This window comes from Cydia strobilella, chromosome 19, assembly GCF_947568885.1.
Source record: "Cydia strobilella chromosome 19, ilCydStro3.1, whole genome shotgun sequence".
Lineage (NCBI taxonomy): Eukaryota > Metazoa > Arthropoda > Insecta > Lepidoptera > Tortricidae > Cydia > Cydia strobilella.
In genome coordinates this window covers 8,777,416-8,797,314 of record NC_086059.1, presented here as the reverse complement: position 1 = coordinate 8,797,314, position 19,899 = coordinate 8,777,416, and the positions used below count along the sequence as shown (strand labels likewise).

Below are 19,899 nucleotides of genomic sequence, written 5' to 3'. Positions count from 1 at the left end.
CTAAAATGCCCACGGTTTTTTTTTGCATTACAAAGCATTTAAAATCGGCGCTGTGACCCCGCAACTAAAGATCATAGCGCAGCCACGCGATCGCCTGTGAATGGTACCTACGCTGCTAATTGCAGTCTACACTAGTGATCATGTCATAAATACATCCCGACAAATTATTTCTTAATGTTTCTACATGTCCTTTCCAATTTAAATGACTGTCTAATGTTAAGACTATTAAGTGCAATTTGTACCTTCTTCGATATGCAGACTTGTTGATATGACAAGAAGGTTGTGTTATGGCGTGTTTTTTGTCAAGGTTAGAACTGTTTTTTTTTTGGACTGGATTCATATATTCTATTTCGATATACTGATGTATTGATCTTGATGATCCTCAACCAATTTAGTGCCCTAGCGCGTGTTTTGATTGCATTGCAAATTACTTAGTAAAATAATAGGTAGGTATGTGAGACTATGTCACATGCTATCAACAAATCACAGCAGCTTTTATTTCATAACCATTCTAAGACTGTTTGTGTCAAATGTGCATTTCACTATTCATGCAGGCAACGACTAGACTTAGTGGGAACTTTCTCAAAGGGTAATTCTAAACATAACGTGCTCTTATATAAATGTGGACTTTAACTGTTTATAACTTTGTTTATCTTACTTAAACACGAACACAACCCAAGTACAGCACAGCGCATTTAAAATTGACTTAGCCAAGAACTCCTACTAAACAAACTAACAAACATCAAATAACGGTGAAAACAAATATGAAATACTAACATTGGCCGCTTTTTCGATCGAAAAATCGATGTCACACACTCGCTGTTTCCTGCATGCATGCAATTAACACACACATGGATGTACCATTAATAATTAAAAAGGGACAAATCACTAGGTGCCCTCTGCTGGACATCTGCTTGTATTCCCAAGAAACTTGCCACCATTGGTAGAAGTCTTTGAGAAAGATACACGTCAGCGCGTGTGGTGTGGCAGTGAAATTAAAATCGATCATTCTTGAAGACATTGGCATAAAAGACGCACGTCCTTTAGAAAGAAGTCGAAAATAATCTAATCAAATAATTAAATTCTCGTTTGCCGAAATGGGCAAGGGATTCGAAAATTAAGGACAATTGAATTTCTATTTTGATTACAGACAGAGAAATTAAAAAGCCCTCAAGGTAAGCGACGCGCAATTAGAAATGAGCCGTATTAGGATTGGTGATTATTTTAAATAATGTAAATGTAGGTACGCGAAGATTAATCCTTTTAATCTCAATTTTAGATGATGGGCAAAGTGAAATCTCAGGGCCTTGTGTCCGACTTGATGCCAAACATCAAGCTGATGCAAATGGCCGGACATTTCCTATTTAATTACACCGACGGTAAGTTTTGACAAATAACTTCAAATTAAAATACAATATGTTCAAATAAATATTTTTTATCTATACTCAATTACTTACACATGGTCAAATTTAGAGGACCGCAAAAAAAGTTTCAATTACTGGATTTATTTTATAGGTATTACTTTTAGTTTTGTAGGTATTTTAGGTCACATTTTACTGTATTACAGCACCTTAATTAATTTCAAAATTAGTTATTAAACTTTTTTTTGCGTTTCTCTAAATTTGTCCATAAGTGTACTTGCGAGATTCTGACATAAAACTAATTGTACTTCTTAAATCACTGTTCAGCAAATATTCCAAGACATGCTCTCCAGCCAAATTCAGTAAAATGTCCTTTTTTGTATCGTTATTTTGTACTGCCAATAAATATTTCGGAAAAATCTGGGCAGTAAAAACGTATTTTATTTTACATAATATATTTTGGTAATTAGAACGAAGTTATTAGAGTTAATTTTGAATCATAGTTTAGCTTTAGCTTTAGTAGCTTTTTGATCTATATCTATGAACATGTATAGTTTATCAGCCTAATAGATGTATATCACTGGAGATCGATTGGATGCTGAAATAGATACAGAATTTTCAAAACTCTCACCATAAAACCATCCGACTATAGATCAAAAAGCTCCCAACTATGATTCAAAATTAGCTCGAATAACTTCGTTTAGGTGGAAATGGAAGAAAAACAAGCTCAACGAGGGTGCGGAGTGTTAGGGTCGGCAACGCGCATGTAACTCCTCTGGACTTGCAGGCGTACATAGGTTACGGAGGCTGCTTAACATCAGGCGGGCCGTATGCTTGTTTGCCACCGACGTAGTATAAAAAAAAGAGAAAATACATCTTGAACTTGTGGACCTAGTGTTGTAGTACTGGACATTATAATAGCTGGTTGGTTTTACGGTACCAATGTCTTCAAAACTTGACTTGTTTTCAGAAACCGGTGGCATGTCATTGCTGCTGCGTAAAGTATACGCCTCAATGCACGCCTTTCTCATCGTACTCAACTTCATCTGCATGGGCATCAACATGGCACAGTACTCTGATGAGGTCAACGAACTCACCGCCAATACCATCACGGTCTTGTTCTTCGCGCACACTGTTATCAAGCTGGCCTTCTTTGCGATCAACTCTAAGAGCTTCTACAGGTATGTTTCAATATCAATAATTAATAACGTGTATCACCTTTGTGTCCAGAAAATTACGAGTATGAAAAACGTCAGAAATAAACCTTACTCGTTTTTATCTGGTCAAAGAAGTCCTCTTCAAAAGAAGTCCCTAACTCCCATAAAGTGGAGCGTCCCATTGATTATCGTCAGTATCGGGTCTATTTAATTCTCGTTAACAATTAGGAAAGATTCGCTGGCTATGGATGAGGTCTTGGTGGCTCAGTTGGCAGAGCGCTGGAGTATCGATCCAAAGGCCGTGAGTTATGTCTCACCCAAGGCAGTCATTTTTCCATATTCTAAGATTAATTAGGAATACATATTGGAGCGGCCGAGGTGCTCAAAAATATCTGATCACTAACACCTTGATAATAGAGGCGTGTCCTCTATGTATATTCTAACTACTTGTATGTATATAAAATACTAACAAGACTCTCTAGACTTATTAATAGTAATTTAAATAATAATTTAAATTTAATTTTAATAATATGTAATTCTATGGATGTCATTAATCCGAAATAAAAGCTATTTAATTTTTTTATTTTATGATAGGGACTTTAGAGAGAAAATCCTGAATCACAAATATATCCCGTAATACCCATATGTAAAAGCATAATGAAAATGAATGGAAATATGATTAACCCCGTTATTCGTGCCCACATTATTCAGATTCAGGTGTTTGGCAGAAACAAAGGATTTTGGCTCGTTAAATTATATCATCAATCACTGTCTCGCTGTGGTCTCGCTAATGAACGGCAACTGAAAAATAATAATAATAAAAATGTCACATATTTAATACTTTAAGCGCCACTTGCACCATCGCACTAACCCGGAGTTAACCAGTTAACCCGTTAACCCAGTGTCAAATTGTACTGGTAACCATGGTGACTCCAGGTTTAACCGGTTAACATCGGGTTAGTGAATGGTGCAAGTGGTCCTAACACGGCTAATATTGCAAAAGTTGACTTGGAATTTTGCTTGGTATTAAACTAATAATATAACTAATTCGTTAGTCCATTCGATTTACTGATGACAGAAGCATATTTGAGGCAAGAAGAACTTTTTAATATAATATTAACAGTGGAACAAAATTTGATGAGACAATATCCTTAAAAAATTTACATTTTATTAAGTTTTATATTTGATTTTATTTCCAAAATTACAAGCACATATATACAAAATACAAAAATACAAAAATTTTATTTCGTTACCAGGCATAGATGAAATATAGGATAAAACAATTGGTTTCACTTACAAATATGACAATTTGGTTAGCAGTAGCCCTCACACTAGGTCAAGCCTGTGTCGTGAGGACTAGGAAATTCAGTAGATTTATCAATAAGATGATGCGAAAAAAATATGCGAAATAAAACACACAATACTACTACTATTACTGCTACTATTATAATAGTAAGTTTTTGTGACTACTACATAATGAAAGCCATTAAAATACTTGTGCGTGGTCAGTTCTATCTTTCAGCTCCTTTTATAAAAAAGCATCACACGAGCGTGTAATACCTAATTTCATAATAAATGTACTGTTGCATACACTGCTTTATCTACACACATATTATAATCTCAATATGATGTACCTACCTACCTATATATATTGCGGTATTTGATCACACTGTTTGTAAGTGTCATTTCATTTCGAATAAAACTTCATCTCGACTAATACTAGAAATGAGCTACAGTTAGTTCCTACTTGTATATGTACTTGTATAATACTGCTGTGTTAAGCTTATTGTACCGTTTACTGTTTTTTTGAATAAAACGTCATCTCGACTAATACTAGAAATCAGCTACAGTTAGTTCCTACTTGTATATGTACTTGTATAATACTGCTGTGTTAAGCATATTGTACCGTTTACTGTTTTTTTGAATAAAACGTCATCTCGACTAATACTAGAAATGAGCTACAGTTAGTTCCTACTTGTATATGTACTTGTATAATACTGCAGTAAGTTAAGCTTATTGCACCTATTACTGTTTTTTTACTGCGACAATAAATGACTTTTTTTTTTTTTTATCAAATTACTTTGTTTTTACGTTATACTTACGCAAAAATAACATTCTCACGGATAGCAAGTGTGTTCTAATAAAAAAGTTTATCTTTATGCTTGCCGTAATTTACGGTATTTGAACGCATCATAAGATGGTTTATGATATGTGTGTAGTAGATAAACGAATTAACACACAATATTCGCGCAATACCTACCTACTTAATGAGTATACATGTTAAACCAGTTAATTTTAGAGTGATCGATCAACTCCTAAGTCCTCTTACTCTTTTTAATCCCTCGAGTCAAGCCAGAGCCCATTTAATCATATTCCTCAGCGAGCTTAGCTAAAATTTTAGCCAAAATCTTGATAAAAGGAAGTATTAATATTTCACAAGCCGTCGAGTCTGAAAAGAAAAATTCATTTCCACCCAATTTTAATTTAACAAGAAAATATAAAGATTCTTGACAGAATTCATTTTTAGGGCACCCGCGCCATGTTCAACGAAGCGAGGGAAGTAGATTTTTTCTGATGTTTATTGTTTGCTTGCGTTACTGAAAATTGTATTGTAGTGATATTTAAAAAAAAAAGTCATTTTATGCACCAAATACCACAACGGGAATACAGTATAGGAGGTAAAAAAAAGCTCAAACATTTATTTAGCAAATAGGCCACAAGGGGAACTTTTAGACGCCAAGATTTACATACAGGCAATAAAAAAAATCATCAACAATTCAATAAATTAACAAACATAAGTAAATTATTTCTAGAAATTATACTATAATTTAAAATGAATTAATTATTAAGAAAGGCATGCAGGAAACCACATTAACTGATATTAATTTTATAATTTCGTAAAACGAACTATCGTTATGTGGTTAATATAGAGCCCGCACAACGCGTGGGCTGCCTCGTAAACCCTTTATGTCGGTAATTAAAATTTAAATTGGTGGTTAATTTTAAAGTTCTGATACATTTTAAAGTTAACTTTGATGGCGTTTTACACCTTTTTAAATGAACTAATGTTAATGAAAATAATTAGTTAGTTGAACAACGGGAAATTGTGTATTGGGTAATATTCAAGAAAGAGATAACTGTCAGAGTAATGCCTGGACCGTTTTCAGAAGGCCGTTTGTATATTAGAGAGCTTAGTCTATTCAGTCGCCGTATTTAGGTAATCATATTGACGTATAGTCGTGGGAAAAGTTCCAGCCACGTTTTCCATGACCTAGACCGCAAATGAGTCAAGCACGTGGGACTTAGTACTTATGGTAATATTCTAGTTCTCATGGTTATTACAATCATCTATATTTTTGCAAACTGTGTATGTTTATTGTTTTTGGACTCATGTTTTGTATGAATTACACAATACACATTGACCAGGCTGCTGTTTGGTGCAAATTCCCTGGAAGTCGTGTCATTAGTTATCTCACACGCACTTATTGGTGCGCGTGAGATGCACTGCGACACGTATTAAAGTCGTATCATAATAAAATAAAATCTTAAAAGTGTTGTCAGAATCGGCCTCTATGATCTTACTGAGTAAGTCTTGCCAAAATACATCACACTGGCTAAATAATTTGCTTTTAGGAGACCTATATATAGGTATTTGTCTTGTTCAATATTGTATAACGTGTATGGCCTTGTCATGTATAGGCACGTACTCTAAAATCGCCACTTACTACTAGATATACCTACATTAAATTTGTCACGCAAAATAGGCGCTACTGGGAAACCTGCCCATGTCTCAAAATCACAACCTCTACATATACATACCTATTAAATATGTATGAACGTCTTTAAAGTACCATTCTATCGGCAAGTGAAAAATTATAATATAAAATTTGGAGCTATCTAGATACCTCCAATACCTATTATAGATATTCTATCTTTTAATCTTCTTTTCAATTTTTCATTTACCCACCAATCGAAAGTATCGTTGGACGCCCTAAAAATATTCAAATAGGGTTGATTGCTTTCTTCTGTAACAAAATTGAATGGTATGAATATTGATGACACCCGATCGTTTCGCTGGTTTACTTAATGCCCTAGATTTTATGATATCTCCCGCTTTTTATCGGATTGGTGTGATGATTTATATATTTTGAGGGTTTTTCTACGTAATGCGCAAAATATTTTTTTAAACAATAGCAATAATCTTGACTAACTTAGCGGTTTCATTCACGTATTTTTAGTCACTCGCCGCCGCCGTAGTCACCGCTAAGTTATTCAAGTTAATATGTCTCACGACAGTTTAAATTAGTACACGATAGTGAGTAATAGCTGAAATTTCTGGTTGAAGATTACGCGAGTACATTCGGATGACGACTCACCTTCAATCGCTTGTAAAACAAAATTCTACTTCCTCGTACGTTCTAGTACATATAATACTTTAGTTCGTTCTTGTTAATAATGCATTAAAATCAACGTTGTCCACCGACCTAGCCACGCCCGTCTCGCCCGTCACCAATCAAATCGTTCCTATTAAGTAGAAAGTATGCCTTCAACTGGTCACCGTGAACTCGACTTTCTAATTAAGAACGATTTGATTGGTTACGGCGTGGCTAGGCTGGCGGACAATGTTGATGTTACTGCACAGCATTCTTAACGCGAACGTGTATAATCTGCCCCTACTTTCCCTCATCGCTCTAGGCGACAACATTTCCATCTTTACCACTTAAGAGTCCCCGGCAAGCTCGGCCGAATTGCACCTTCCCGTACAAAAGTAGTTCCGCTCTCATTTTAAAACTACGGGTTGGATTGTAATGAAACTTTGCGCATAATACAATGACATGAGGTATATCTAGGTCTGAAATTAGTTTATATAGCTCCAGTTTATAAAACAAACGAAATAAAGCGAAACATAATTTTGTATGAAAAACTTAAATTCGCTGTATTTTTTTAACTATGGTATCTGAAGCTACATAAACTAATTACAGACATAGATATACCTTATTCTATTGTAAGTACAAAGTTTTAGAGTAATCTAGCTAGTCGCTTTAAAATGAGAGCGGAACTACGTTTGTATGGAGAACTGGGCTCCTATATCATAAAAAATAAAACATACCTCAGTATCTTTCGTTTTCTCAGGACTCTGGCAATATGGAACCAGTCAAACAGCCACCCTCTGTTCACGGAGTCGGATGCCAGGTACCACCAGCTCTCGCTGGACAAGAGCCGCCGGCTGCTGTACTTAGTATGTGGTGCCTCCTGTCTCTCAGTTGTGAGTAAGTATCTAGAGATTTCATTAAAACAAAATAAAAATCGGCCAAGTGCGAGTCGGACTCGCGTTCCAAGGGTTCCGTACATTACACAATTTTTAACAATGTATTTTTAGGGTTCCGTACCTCAAAAGGAAAAAACGGAACCCTTATAGGATCACTCGTGCGTCTGTCTGTCTGTCCGTCTGTCACAGCTCACAGCCTATTTTCTCCAAAACAACTGGACCATTCTTGAAATGAGGTCTTTCATTTGATATGTAACACGATATAGTTTGCTAAAATTTGTTTTTTAATTTTATCATTTGGCCCCCAAAAGTGGCCCCCATGATTAAAATTCATTAGTTTACGATACATGTCCGTCTTTGGGTTACAAATTTACATATGTGTACATATGTGTATTTCAACTTAATTGGTCCAGTAGTTTTGGAGAAAATTGGCTGTGACAGACGGACAGACAGACACACACAGACAGACAGACGCACGAGTGATCCTATAAGGGTTCCGTTTTTTTCCTTTTGAGGTACGGAACCCTAAAAATAATGAAACCTAAGCTACTGAAGAAAAAAAACAAATAAATACAGAGAATTAAATATTATCCATTCTGCTCCCTATAAAGTTGAATTCTGAAGGCCAATGGCCAGTATCACAATGGTGGTTTTGTTTTTAAATTACGATATTTTTTTAATGAATGGTGCTGATCACATTATATCACGTATTAGGTATTTAAAAATGTTTTCATTTTGTATAGGTACCAATTAACAAAATATACCAACACCGCATTGTAGTAACTAACAAGATATACAGAAAACATTCAACCCTCTTTGTTATTCTTGGCACAAGTCAAAGTTTTTAGTTTGCAAATGCATAAACACGTAGGCAGCTCCGGCCCCGTCCGTTCCCCGTATCTCGGCCCCGGCGGACTGTAAATAGTGCGAGGTAATGGAACTCGAGAAAAATGCTCATTCTTCTTGTACGACTATAATATACACACTGAACTGACCATCAGTGGACCTTATACCATTGAAATAAAGTTGACGAAATGTCAGTTAAAACTTATATAGACGACGGTACATATAGTGGACATCATACTGACTACGTGGACTTTTAGCTTGTGATAGAAAAGTTAAGCTATTCATATATTAAATATGTCACTGTAAGTTTCATTTTTTTGTGTATTTATATTTATTTATTGTATTTAATATATTTTTATTTGTATGGTATATTGTTTTGTATTGGGTATATTGTGTGCTTCTTTTATTTCATCTGTAACACCTACTGGCTTGACATAAATCTATTAATTTCCGGTACATAAAGGTTGTCTGGAAGTGATCGCCATAAAGAGTATTTGTATTGTATTGCATATTTAGACCCATACGACATGAGTTTAGAGGGAGTTTAAAACTATGACGCATTATAAAATTTATAAATAATAGAGTTATTTGTTCGCTCGAAACGTTTTGCCTCCGCCATTTTGGTACGGACGGCTAAGGAATGGAATGCGCTTCCGCAATCTGTATTCCCTGATCAATATGACCTCGCTGCCGTGTCAGACGTATCTCTGCTATCTCAAAAAACACAGTTTTGAGTAAATCGACTTTAATGTTTTTGGTGAGCGTGAAAACTAATAAACTCATATATTTCGTGAGTTTATTGAGTTAAGTCATTTTTAATATGTGTTTTGTGTTTCAATAGACGTGAAGAATAATATTTCTTTACATTTTTGTTGTAAAAGTACATAGTTTTTGAAATAAACGCATAAACATAGTTTGGCGTAACCACTGTTTCATACATTTGGTGGTTGCGCGTAACTATGTTAACTTAAAGTTAGACGAGTTCGTTGTATGAGCGCTCATACTATTTCGCGTGGCCACGGCTCGCGGGCTTATTGAGGTTTTCGTTTATCTAAAGTTAGAAGACTACATTGTATCAACTTCTAGTAAAACGTGTAACCAGGGCATGGGGAATATTGAGGTGGTCACGCGTAGTTCTTTTATCTTAAGTTGTAAGAGTTCGTTGTATTAGTGCTCCTAGTAAAACGCGTAACCAGACTACACAAGATAATCCATTTTATAATGTGCTAACTCACATTACATACAAGGAGCCCGATTTCCATCAGTCCTTACATCATTGGTTATAAAGTAGATCAATCGATTGGTGGAAAGAGCCTTATGTTTAAAATAGCGCATGCATGTTTTGCATGTATGTATGTATGTATATATGTATGTATGTATGTATGTATGTATGTATGTATGTATGTATGTATGTATGTATGTATGTATGTGTGTGTTTGTTTGTATGTACTTTATTTAATATTGAATCCCAGTAAGTGTAAAAGGCGGAATTAACGGCAGAAGGTCAGTTACTCCAAAATTTTTAACCGCCTTAAAAAAAGGTTCTCAGTTTGACCCGTATGTTTGTCCGCGATTATCTCGCGTTTGGCTGAACCGATTTTGATGCGGTTTTCAGAAAAGTGTTTGTTACATTCTGGAGAAGGTTTTAGTATACATAGAGCTGAGCTGATGCTGAACCCTGGCTGTACCTAGTGGAACTCAGGTTTGGTGTAATATAGGCACACGCTGTTTTGGACATCCAACACGTCTTAATGAGCACTTGGGAGAGCAGTACCCAAGAAAAAGCTGATGCTGAACCCTGGCTGTACCTAGTGGAACTCAGGTTTGGTGCAACGTAGGCAAACGCTGTTTTGGTCATCCGACACGCCTTGATGAGCACTTGGGAGAGCAGTACCCAAGATAGAGCTGATGCTGAACCCCGGCTGTACCTAGTGGAACTCAGGTTTTGGTTCAGATTTGGTGTAAATTTATTGTGGGCATTAGAAGATACCTAGTAAAAATATTAAGGTCAGTTACTCCAAAATTTTATTCATCAGAATCATTAACTATACGTTTCTATGTATTTGAAAATAACACACTCCAGCGATCCAAATATATGTTTAAACTAATATTTTGCCTCTACTGACACTGTTTGAAACTTTTTCTTGCTTTTAGTAATAAAAATAAAAAGAAGAGTAAAAAAAATTATGTTTTATAAATTATGTTCATAATTTTACTTACTTTTTATGCATTTATTAGTTATCTTCTACAAAAGAAAGAAACTACTACAGAAGTATGTAACAAGATAGTACTCGTGCATTACTTATATTATATTGTAAGGTATAACTATCATTCAATTATTTTTGTTTGTCACTTTTTATTTTTAATTTACGTTAAGATTTTTGTAAGTAGGACCTGTCGAAGCTTCTAACCTCCGTGGTGACCTGACATAGACCGACTGACTGACTAGCTGACTGACATACGTATTAGAAATATTGGAACATTTGAAACGACCGACATTTAAATTCAAAATTAGACATGACAATCACAAGACCAGTTGACGACTAGTTCATGACAGACAGCGGGCGACGATAAACAGTTCAGTACCTATGTAGGTTATCTTAAGATTTCAAAAAAAAACGAAATAGTTTAGTTTTTCACAGGGTTTTCAGCAATGATTACAAAGTGAGATTAGCTAAGATAATTAGTCGCACAACCTTTGTTTTCTACGACATTTCTATCACTACACATTCGTAACAATTCGTACTTCGTAAGGAACTCATTTTAAAGACTAATTTATCATATTTTGAACAAACAACATAAAAAAAACACCGGAACGCTAACTTAACTGGGTCAATATTACGTAAATGAAATGTAAATGTGACGTTTTCAATCAAAAGGTACCACATTGTCGCTTACCATAAGGACGAAAATTGCTTGTATCTTTATACGAAAAACCTGTCAGAATGTCCTTATGATAAGCGACAATGTGGTACCTTTTGCTTGAAAACGACACAAATAAACAAATACACGTGGCAAGGAGCGACGAGCCGCTCCCTCCGCGCCCCGCCTCACCGCGGGCCGCCTATCACCGTACTACCTGCGTGTGGTTACGCGAAACTATGATAACTCGAGATAGTAGATATCCAGTTTGCCATAAAAAAACTGCGAAGAGTTACGCATAATTATTCTAACTTGAGTTAGAAGAGATACGCATAACTCAATGTCCAAAAATTCGAAAACGTCTATCTTAAAACATGAAATATCTCAGTAACTAAAGACATTTTTTGAAATTTTGTTTAAGTATTATATAAAGCATAGTGTCTAGTTTCATTTTGCACTGGTTAGGCGTATCTCTGCTATCTAAAGATAGCAGAGATACGTCTGACACGGCAGCTCGGTCTCTTTAAAGCAAGAGTGAATAGGCTGTTACTGAACTGGTGAGCTCCATCTTAGGCCCTGTCTTCACTTTCCATCAGGTGTGACTAGAGCCAATCGCCGATCAGTTTATAAAAAAAAAATGATCCTCAGTTTAGTCAACCACTTCTTAATGTCCTAGGCTGGGTGACGCTTACGTTCTTCGGTGAGTCTGTCCGCCTGATCGCCGACAAGGAGAGCAATGATACCCTGAGCGAGCCAGCTCCCAGGCTCCCGCTTAAGGCCTGGTACCCCTTCGATGCGATGAGTGGAAGCATGTACATCATGGCGTTCGTCTATCAGGTTCGTTTATTTGTCTTCGCAGCACGACGTACTATTGGAACAAGCTGACAGTCCAGACACAAGCTTCGTACAAAAGTAAAGAATTTCAACAATAGTCTGTTAAATCACATTTGGAAACGGGTCTATCGCGAATTTATTTTGTTACCTTTATTTACCGACGTTTCGTTTTTGTAGTCTGTTTACAAAAATGCGCCTACTCACGTAACTTTTGGATTGTATGGTGGATTCATGAAAAAAATCTGCTATAATGCCGTCATATGCAAATTGGCCATGAATCGGTGTCCGGAGGTAATTTGAAATTTAGCCGAATATCGCAAATCGCAACAAAATACGTACGATTATGATTTTTTTAAACATTGTCTTTCCTTTCGGCTTAAGTAATAATTATGTTGAAAACTGGCACTTTATTAAGCAACTCCAAAAATTGTCACCTATCCTTATCCTTATCGATATCCATAAGTAGTGAAACTTTCAGTTTTAATAAAAAAAAAAGTTTTTATATTTCCGAGATAGGGACCACCCACCAATTTCGGAAATATAAAAAAAAAATATTGAAAATTTAAAAGTGTAAATTTACTACTTATATTTGACACTCTATTTTTTTTTAATAATACATCTACATTACTTACATAATGTATAAGTTACAAGAAAATCGGTTCAGTAGTTTAGATATAAAAATAACCAATATTCTTTTTTTTTCTCAAAAACCTGCAGCATTTCAGGATTAATATTTGGTGAAATAGCATCTTCAGCTGAGCTAATAAATTGGCAAAACGGCAATCAATTTGCTTCTGGGGCCGATGCCCCATACAAACACGGCTATACCCTTTATTTCAAAAAGAAGTAGGAAGACAAAGGAGTAGTTTAAATAGGTATCGGGAAACGTCCGACGTAACTAATGACTTCAAAGCCGGGTGAACTAGAACTGGAAAAGCCTTTTTACATTAACTTCGTTCCAGCACGTTAGCATTAGCAACTACGTGGCGGGTGATCAATCTTACACCAAACTTGGCATTCACATAAGAAAACATAAATATCTTTTAAAATTGTTAGTTTTTTTCACTTTTTTTAAGTTGAAAGGGTTGAAACCACCACGACTGGAACTAGTTGTTTCTTGGTACTATAAAAGCCTAACGAAAATATATAATTCAAATTCATATCATAACACATTTAACCTTCATTAAAATATGGCTAACAGATACGGTCATTACTTTTCGGTTCCATTTATTATACTCAGAACACCAAGTGTAAACATTCGATAGCGTGACGGTCGTGACGGACCTACGCGTTTGCATTAAGTCTCATTTTGTATGGGATTTTGGACAGCGCGACAAGCGGGACGTTTTGGAAACTCAAAATCCCATACGAAATGAGACAACGCAAACACGTACGTCACGTCTCGCATAGAGTAACTTATACTAGAGCGGTACTGTCATAGTAAATTTTGTAACCACAGTAAATTCACTGCCATCTGTCGACACACTTTAAAACTAAAAATAAATATTTATAAAATACGATAAAATGTATTTAATATGGATAAATGATTTTTTTATTTGCATTAATAATTTTTATATGATTTTGACCCATGTTCATTCACTGGTATGCGTTAAAATTATAAATAACAAACGAAACAGTCAACGCCCTCTATACGAGAGTAGGCCAAAACTAGTGGCGCCATCTGATCGAGAATCAAATTTTCGTGATTTTCGAGGCACGTTTTTTCCTTAGACTGTATCCATCTATTACGGAGTTATATCTATCTTTGCGTCTCGCTATCGAATGAAATTTACACCAGGGGTTACTGGGTTTGGGTTAGGTACTGTTAGTCTGTACCTAAATATACTTACTGACGTAACGTCTTCTAACTATCTAACTATACACAGATAAATAAAGAATATCGACACTTGTAGAAAGCACATAATAACTTGTATATTTTACATTACGGCAATAATTTTTTTGCTAAATTATCGCAATAGGTTCATTTTGTAATGATAATTGTATGTGTGGAAATAAAATAAAATAAAAATAAATTTGCACATCGGATTTGTGTACTCTGTTTCGATGGTTTACCTACCTACTTTTTTTTCTCTAAGTAGTCTGTCAACAGACAAACTTATAATTAAAATATTGACTACGTGAAAAGGGAATAGTAAGCTCGAAATTACAAGCAAAACCCATATGTTTATTGGCCGCTGTTGTTGTTTATAACGTTTAAAATTTAATATGACTGTGTTCCAACAGATCTACTGGCTTCTGTTTTCGATGTTAATCGCCAATCTGATGGACGTGATGTTCTGCTCCTGGCTGATTTTCGCCTGCGAGCAGCTACAGCATCTGAAAGCCATCATGAAGCCGCTCATGGAACTCAGCGCTGCTCTAGACACCTACAGGCCTAACACTGCTGAGTTGTTCAGAGCATCTTCTACTGGTAAGGCAAAGAAAATTCTAGCCAGACTTCTTAAAACTCGAAGAACGTCCCGCGTGGTGCCGTCTATTTATAGAAATAAATTTTAATGTACCTATTATGCTTTTTTATGGAAATAAATGCAGCAGCAGACAACCGCCGTATTTATTGAAATGATTTAAGGATTGCTTTCAATAAATATGGTTTTTGTAATAATTTCAGAAAAGTCAGAAAAAGTTCCAGAGCCCACAGACATGGATATCCGCGGTATATATTCCACGCAGCAGGATTTCGGCATGATGCTGCGAGGCGCAGGGGGTCGACTGCAGAACTTTAACTCGCCAAATCCCAACCCGAACGGGTTGACTCAGAAACAGGAGATGTTGGCTAGATCCGCTATCAAGTATTGGGTGGAGCGACATAAGCACGTTGTTAGGTATGTATTGTATGTAATCTTGTACCTGAGTCCTGAGTTTATTTATTAATAAGAATATTAAATCAGGCAACAAGGCATTCATTTTATAAACTTAAACACTATTTAGGCGACAAAACGACGTGGCATCGTGGTTCGGCGTGGTTTAGGATGCCATGCCTGTGTTTATGTATGTTTATAATAGAGTCAGAAAAACACATGTGTGTTATATAGAAAAACACTTTCCACATGATACTAACAAGTGCTTAGGAAGTAATGAAGAGTAATCCACGTGCCTTTGTGCGTATTTGATGACGACTTAGGTCCTTAAATTATCAAAGATAAATCAAACAACTTGTGAGCATAATTCTCTGAAGTATATAATACTAAATTCGAAATACCATGAAATGGTTTATTTTAAATAAAAAAGGATTCTAAATTAAATATTCAGGATTTATTTTCACACATTACGAAAAATCTTAAGTAGTGTACCTAAATATGAACGTATGCTTAGTTTAAATTTTGCCATATTTTTCAGACTGGTGGCGTCCATAGGAGATACTTATGGTACTGCTCTACTGTTTCACATGTTGGTGTCAACCATAACTCTTACACTTCTGGCTTATCAAGCGACAAAGGTAAGATTTATACTTGCCTACCTATTATGAATATTATGATGCAATTTTCAATCAGAATTTTGTAGAATCCGGTATTTTGGCTTAGAGATTATGAGTTTTAACAATCATAAATTATTACGGAGAATATTGTGCCGAGATAACGCGGGAAATCCATACTAATATTATAAATGCGAAAGTCTGTCTGTCTGTCTGTATGTCTGTCTGTCTGTCTGTGTGTTACCTCTTCGCGCTTAAACCGCTGAACCGATTTAGTTGAAATTTGGTATACAGATAGTTTGAGTCTCGGGGAAGGACATAGGATACTTTTTATCCCAGAACTCACCCCTCAAGGGGGTGAAAAGGGGGGTGGAAATTTGTATGGGGAATCAATAACCGCTGAACTGATTTAGATGAGACTTGGTATGGGGATAGTTTGAGCTGTGGGTAATGATATAGAATAACTTTTATCCCCGAAATCATCCCTTAAGGGTGTAAAAAATGGGGTGAAAATGTATAGTGTGGACCAATTTGGGGGTGAAAAGGGATGGATTAAAAAGCAGATTTGTTTAAGAATTAAGGTACCCAAATTACTAATTCCACGCAGACGAAGTCGCGGGCAAAAGCTATTATATAAATAGATAAAAATGTCTGTTTCCAAGAGTGAGATTTTTTTTTTCTGGGTAAGGTTTACGACATTTATTAATTCACAGATCGATGGTCTCAACGTGTACGCGTTTAGCACGATCGGTTACCTCTGCTACACCCTTGGACAGGTGTTTCATTTCTGCATCTTCGGCAACAGGCTTATTGAGGAGGTATGACCAATAAAACCCGTGAATAAAACTGATTCCGCTCCGTGTTCTCAATACTGGCTTATATTTCACCCAATTTAGAATATTCGGATATCTCTGCTGAAGTAGTGACGATATTTGTATAAGAGTGCGACTAATGAGTTCTAACGTGACGTCGCAACGGGCACGTTTCTATCATATAAAATTACAATACATTACTACAGTTATCTTATCAATAAATTAGCAACATGTTACTAGGTTTAGTTGACCCCTCGACGAAAGTTTCATGCTTAACTTCTATTTTACGCAGAGCTCTTCGGTGATGGAAGCAGCATACTCTTGCCAATGGTACGACGGTTCTGAAGAAGCCAAGACCTTTGTCCAGATTGTGTGTCAGCAGTGTCAGAAGGCTATGAGCATCTCCGGCGCCAAGTTCTTCACGGTTTCACTGGATCTGTTCGCTTCTGTAAGTTTGACTTGAAGCATAATTCTGACTAAAAATCACATTATTTTCTTTTACAGCTTTAAACAAAGAAATATTGTCTTGGTCAGTGTCCCATCGAAGAGGATTAGCGAGACGCGAGTAGTGAAGAGCGAGATTTGCGATCAGAACACACAGCTGAACACTCTTTTAGTCACTCAGAATCTACATTTATCAGACATTTATATACTTATGTACATTTATTATTTGAGAAAATAGTTGACAGATAGTCGCTTTTTCGTCGCCGGTCTGACTGATGCCTTTGATATTTTTTACTGATTCCGGTGTAAATTTTCGGTATTATAAGGCATTGTCCACAACGGTGCTTCAAAAAACGTTGAGAGCTAATTCGTCAAGTATCGGTTTTGTAGGTTCTTTAATTTGTTTCCTTTTATTCTCCAAAGGTACTCGGCGCTGTTGTGACCTACTTCATGGTGTTAGTACAACTGAAGTAGAAGCCATCGAATTCATCAAACACAACTTGCAAGCTTATAACTGCTGAACGAAGTGTATTTGTACTTTTGAGGTTCTTGAAAACTGAAAAGTTAAGAATCCTCAAATCGGGACGCGTGGATACTATGACTCATTGATCTTTTTAGAAGATAATGAAAATAAAAGAACTTAGACAACATATTGACCTGTAACCTGATTATAATATTTAATACAGAAAGTTACAATAACGGAATCGTCTCACCTTAGAGATTGATGCTGATTCAAGTAATGATGATGTAGTAAACAATCTATACATATATACCCCCGTTATTCATAAATTTTACAGGCCTCAATTAATTAATTTATATTTTATCCCTTTCTTACAAATGTCTTAATTCACAATTAAATAGCTAATAATTAAGGCTTGTATCGCGTTTATTAATAACGCCATAAAACATTTTTTTTTAATAAAAACATTTAATTACACTTGTAGGGTACAAAAGTATTTATAATAAACAAAAAAAATATTCAAAATAATTCGAAAATGATTCGAAATAAATAATTGAATTGAATTGAATTTAATTTAATCTATTGTAATGTTTTCAGTCAATTAATTCATTTTAGTAATATTGTCTTCGGTTACCGCGATAGTTACTCATGAAATAAAACTATGAAAACGGATTATATCGCGTATATTGAATTTATAATACATCCCGACGTTTCGAACTCTTTACAGCGTTCGTGGTCAACGGGTGACTGAGGAAAAATTACAAAATGCAAAAATACCCACATACTAAAATAATGAACAATCATAGACTACAAACTTTAAGGCTGGTTGTACATGCAAAATCGGTTCATAAGGCTAGTTATACACTATAATTATTTTTCAAGTAAAGATATATATATATACGCGATAAAAATAAACTATGCCGGCTCCAACCCTACACCACGGACCCGAGAAGATTTAATTCCCTCCTAAATTGTAGGAGGGTATCCCAATATGGGACCGGCAACAAACTCGGCGGGACACATCTTTTCAAAACATCAGAATGTCCAGCATCATCCAACACTACGGTCTCACAGTCTGTGTCTCGCTTGCTCCTTTATCAGGTGGACTACAGGATCCCAAGCTCCTCAGTCACCCGTTGACCACGAACGCTGTAAAGAGTTCGAAACGTCGGGATGTATTATAAATTCAATATACGCGATATAATCCGTTTTCATAGTTTTATTTCATTTTAGTATTTATATCGGTAGTACAGTTATCATCGGTTCGATCGATCGGTGATAAAGTGTTTACTTTTGGTTCGAGTCTTAATTTAGTCCTGCCTGTGTACATTTATAAAATGCTAGGAGCATTATTACGTCAAGAATGCGTGTTTAAAATCTGTCGGGTTACTCGTTCCCACGGTGTATATAATCTATAGTTACACCCAAGTAATTTATATTAATGAGATATTTATATTCCTCCCAAATTATATTTTTTTAGAAATACACCTTTTCTGCATTAAAAACAAGTCGTGTGTATCAGTACTATCACCCCACATCACGATACCGGATCGCAACCAGAAATGGGCATAAGCATAATAGGCAGAGAGTGCTGCAGCGAAATTTGTATTTTTACGTAATGTAAATAGCGCATATTGAAATTGGGATAGTTTTGTTTTAGTATTTAAAACGTGGGCTTTCCAATTCAAATGGCTATCGATAGTAACACCTAAGAGTTTAAACTTATTTTTCATTTCTCAGCTCTGAAAGAGGGTCATTGTTGATCTAAAAGTTGTGCAGAAAATGATACGTGTCTGCACTAGAGCATTTTACGTTTACGATTTTTTTAATTTTGTTACGATAAGCAATTAAAATTTGAGTTTAAATGGATTTGTTATACAATTTCCTTTCTAATATTTGACTCTCCATTCCTTAAATAACGATACTTTTGTCTGAATTGTTAATTGAAAATACCCCCAAGAAATACTATAGAAATGTATACTTAGCCATGTTTTTAAAAAAACACATGCATTTTACTTTCCTCGTATTCGAAATGAAAAGTAGAGTGTTTAACTCGGGTAAAAGGCATCATTTCATCCCTTGGTTAACAATCTACTATACCTCTTCAATTTCTTTGTTTTTAAGCATTAGTTTTAATTCCAAAGGCGTTATTTGGTAAGGATTTAGGATGTTAGATATATATTTCTACGTATTTACGTAACAAATGGCGAATTTTTTTATAGTTTTTATGAACTAGACTAGACGGTAGAAGATTCTAATTAGGTAAGCTTGATACTAAGTTGTAATAATACCTAGTAATGTTGATTTTATTGTACAGTATTGATGGATTTCTCATTGATGGTTACCAGCATGTTATCCGTGATAAGTAATATTTATTTCCACGGCTCCTAGTCGGACGGATCAGTACGGCTACCATCAGTT

General features: G+C 35.5%; 1 protein-coding gene across 1 annotated transcript; it reads left to right on the top strand.

The window, feature by feature from the left end:
- The first annotated feature begins 963 nt into the window (after positions 1–963).
- On the top strand, positions 964–17,578 carry LOC134750170 (odorant receptor coreceptor). Its single transcript, XM_063685291.1, has 11 exons — positions 964–1,175; positions 1,280–1,379; positions 2,332–2,542; positions 7,652–7,788; positions 12,172–12,332; positions 14,574–14,760; positions 14,959–15,172; positions 15,687–15,786; positions 16,476–16,580; positions 16,867–17,022; positions 17,442–17,578. Exons 2-11 carry the CDS (start codon positions 1,280–1,282, stop codon positions 17,490–17,492), a joined length of 1,422 nt encoding a protein of 473 aa, XP_063541361.1. The 5' UTR covers positions 964–1,175; the 3' UTR covers positions 17,493–17,578.
- The last annotated feature ends 2,321 nt before the right edge of the window (positions 17,579–19,899 follow it).